Below are 4,048 nucleotides of genomic sequence, written 5' to 3' on the forward strand. Positions count from 1 at the left end.
CGATTACCAGTAATAATAACAATAATAATAATAATAACAATAATAATAGTAATAATAATAATAATAATAATAATAATAATAATAATAATGATGATGATGATGATGATGATAAATGAATAAAAGCCATGGAGCTTCTATTCTTAGTTTTCTTTCGAATGTTCTTCTGCCAACTTTCTTCCAGTCTCTCATTCTTCGTCTCCAGCTCTGCTATTTTTCTCATTCTCTCACGTATATGCTTCTTCTCTTTCTTTCCTTCTTTCTTCCTTTCCTTCTTTCTTTCTTTCTTGATTTGTGTTACTATTTAAACATTTTTTTTTTTTCGTCGTATTTTCTCAACCGATACTTTTTCTTATGCCCTGCCTATCCATTTCTTTCCTTCCCTTCTTGCTGTTGTTGTTGTTGTTGTTGTTGCTGCTCTTTTTACCTTTACCTCGTTACCTTACCCCCGCAACCCCCCTCCGTCTCTTCCCGCCTGACTTCTTTTCTTGTAATTAATATGGCTTATTAAATGGGGCGCCCGCGCACAAACACACATACAAACACGCATATATTAAACACATGCATGCATACAACACATACATATTATATAATATACTTATAAAATGATTGTATAGTTCTAAGCATATTATACGTGTATGTATGTATATATGTATATATATATATATATACATATATACACACACACACATATATAGGTAGGTAGATAACGGGAAAGAGAAAGATAAATGGTTAAGTTTAGATGTGTGTGTGTGTGTATTCATGAGAATGTGTAACGGCATGACAACAATAAAAAATGTTACTATATATATATAATATATATATATATATATACACATATAGATATATAAAGAGAGAACGAGAGAGAGAGCGAGATGTGTATGTATATTTATATGTATATATATATATATATATATATATATATATATATATATATATATATATATATATATATATATATATATATATATATATATGCACATATGTGAGTCATGTAAATATATATATATATATATATACACACACATATATATGTGTGTGTGTGTGTGTGTTTGTGTATATATATATATATATGCGTATATGTTCGATATGTTATGTATGTGTGTATGCTCACACACGTGTGTCTGTGTACATAAAACATATTTACATAAGATCACAGAGGATGATAACTCAAAAACAAAAGTAAATGAGAACATCAACAACATCCAAAGCAGTAGCAGCAGCAGCCGCAGCAGTAGCAGCAGCAGCAGCAGTAGTAGTAGTAGTAGTATCACCAGCAAGTGCTATGCTATCGACAATAAGTAATGAGAAACAATCACACATACATACACAGCAATAAATACGCAACCACACACACATACATATACATACATACCTATGAACAGATGCATGCTAGAATGAATGAATTTATGAAGTTAGTTGATAATGTTTAAAATTTATAGAAACAGATAATATTTAAAATTTGTAGAAATATATTTAATAAATACACACACGTTTGTTATAAAGAAAAAAAAAGAAGAAAACTTACCGAGTTCATCTTCTAAATCGTGTACCTCCTGCATCAACTCTTGGCGTATTCTATCCTCGGCCGACATGTTTTCAGTGGCTAACGCCGCCTCTGCCGTCTTTTCGCTGTTGATGCGATTTAGCTCTCTTGACATGCGCGCGTTTTTAGCTTCCAGTTCCGCCATTTTTAGGCGGTGCGTTGCAGCCTCCTTCTCCAACTGCTTCACCTTGTCGGCATCACGTGATGCGGCCAATATATCTTGGTTACTATTTGTAGAAGGAATGCCAGGAACTCTGTCTATTCCTTCAGTCGGCGTCCCGACATTACAACCGCCAATGTTGATGCTGATACCGTGGCTACCACTTACAGAAGCTGCATCGCCTATTCTGTCTGTTCTTGTTGCAGTCGGACTTCCGAGGACTGGACTTGTTAGAGAATGCTTGCTACCTGGGCTGATCACTTCATCGCCCTTGGTGCCAACGAGGGTGGTTGCTAAGGGTAGCTTAAAGCTCTCTTTACTCATTTTACGCATGTCCTCAGACATCAATCTCAGCTTGCTATTTAGTTCTTTATTGTCAGTCTCCAGCTTCTTTACTAAGGCCTTCAGTTCTACGTTCTCTAAGGCAGCATCGTCTGCTGTCACAGCTGGTACTTTATGAGATACTTGGAATTGAAGCTTACGATTTTCTTTGATATAGCGTTCGTTTTCGGATTCGATTTTGACAAGTTTGTCCCTTAATATACTCGCTTCTTGCTGAACATGAGTTAGCTGACGGTTGAGATCTACGACTTGGTTGTCACTGTCCAATGACCGGCTCTTTTTCAAACGGTTCTGTTTCGTATTTATATTTTGGACTAAAGCCGAAAGTCTTTCAATCTCTCTGTCTTTTTCGATAAGCTTCCATTTAAGCTCATCGGTTTGTTCAGTTAATTCCTTGATTTTGTCTTCGTAATAAGCATTCGGTGTGGTTGGTTCAGGGATTGTGCTCATCTCTTGCTCTTTTTCCTCTATACGTTTCTCCAGATATTTTACCTCTTCCTGGAGGCTGTCATTCATGTGGTCTAATTCGGCCACTTTACGCCGAGCTATAGCGTTTTCTCTTTCACTCATTTCGAGCATCAAATTTAATTCAATTTCTTTAGCTGCCGACCCAGCATCATCAGATTTCTTGGTGAAAATAGTTTTGGCCGACATCAGCTTTTTAATCTGTACAGTAAGACTCTCATTTTCTTCTTCAAGATCAGATAGCTTCTTGCGCATGTTTTTGGCCTCCAGTTCGGTAAACTTCATCTGTTCTTTCAGGTCATTTTCTCTCTCTAGAGTATCGTACAATTCTCGCATCAACTGCTGTGGTTCGGTTTCTTGGCTACTTTGTTTTGGAAGTTGACCCAACATTACCTGCAACAGAAGAGAAATAAAATAATTGTTTGTGTTACTCATGAAAATTATAGCGAACATTTCTTTTATTATTCATAGGCAAGCTATAAAAAAATGCAAAGGGCGAGAGTAGACAGAAATAAGAGATAGGTTGACGGACAGAGATTAAGAAAGGAAGATATATAGTCGGTTTGTCATATAAAGTTAGAAACCGAGAAAAACAAAGGAAGGGGATAAGATTGCAGATTCGAAGAACACAAGTGTAACTCTGTTGGGTAATTGAGGAAATTAGAGAGTTGCGTATAATCTTGTGGCTATGATTTATTCTTTCTTAGACAGAATTATGAAATATAGAATAGATTTTATATATAAACATTACGAGTTATGTCCTGTATTTAAATAAACGTTTCTGCTATGTATTGAATATTCTCAAGTCATTAAAATTCTATTTCACTTTTAGAGAAATATTGTCATGCCTCGAAATTAATTTATTTTGAATTTTTCATTGAGACCGTTTATAATGAGTTGTGATATGTGATGTGAATCTATTATTTTCTCAATTACTCTTTCTTCCTTTCTTTCTTTCTTTCTTTCTTTCTTTCTTTCTTTCTTTCTATTTGTGTGTGTGTGTATGTTTGTGTGTGTATGTTTGTGTGTGTACATACATATACATACACTCATGCGCACACACATGTAAAATATTTATATTCTGTCTAGTTAGTCTACAGTCCCTAGCTACTCTGGAGTTTAAGAAAATACAAGAGAATTATATAAAAAACATCATTAGTCTCCACTAAGTTTTAGAATATTCTTTCGTCTAACAGTCAACACTAAATGGATTATCATTATAATTTGTCTGTGACTCTGTCTCCTGACTTCTTTTCCCTCGACTGTACTTCAGTTCTCCTTCCACTCTCTTTTTTCCTCCTCCTCGCCATCACCGACACCTGATCGCACGTGGGATGTTGGCGATTTTTTTCCCTCCTTCTTCCTTCTCTTCCTTTGGACTTTCCTGTTTTTCCTTATTCCGAAGAAGAGCTATACCCGAAACGTAAAACAACTACTCTCTTCTTTCTTTGAACATCTTATTAATACATTATTTGTGCTACGTCCTCACGTTTGTTTGTTATTTCTTTTTCTCTGAGCTTTTTTGTAATTGACCATAT

At 35.2% G+C, this 4,048-nt stretch overlaps 1 protein-coding gene across 1 annotated transcript in view; it reads right to left on the reverse strand.

Annotated features, from left to right (window-relative positions):
* The window catches only part of LOC106879862 (uncharacterized), a 315,144-nt gene that overhangs the window by 124,788 nt on the left and 186,308 nt on the right, over positions 1-4,048 (reverse strand). Inside the window, exon 3 of the mRNA XM_052966747.1 lies at positions 1,526-2,903. Coding sequence (XP_052822707.1) covers positions 1,526-2,903 — 1,378 coding nt within the window. The remainder of the gene's footprint in view (positions 1-1,525; positions 2,904-4,048) is intronic.

The sequence above is a fragment of the Octopus bimaculoides genome, chromosome 3, assembly GCF_001194135.2.
Source record: "Octopus bimaculoides isolate UCB-OBI-ISO-001 chromosome 3, ASM119413v2, whole genome shotgun sequence".
Taxonomy (NCBI): Eukaryota; Metazoa; Mollusca; class Cephalopoda; order Octopoda; family Octopodidae; genus Octopus; species Octopus bimaculoides.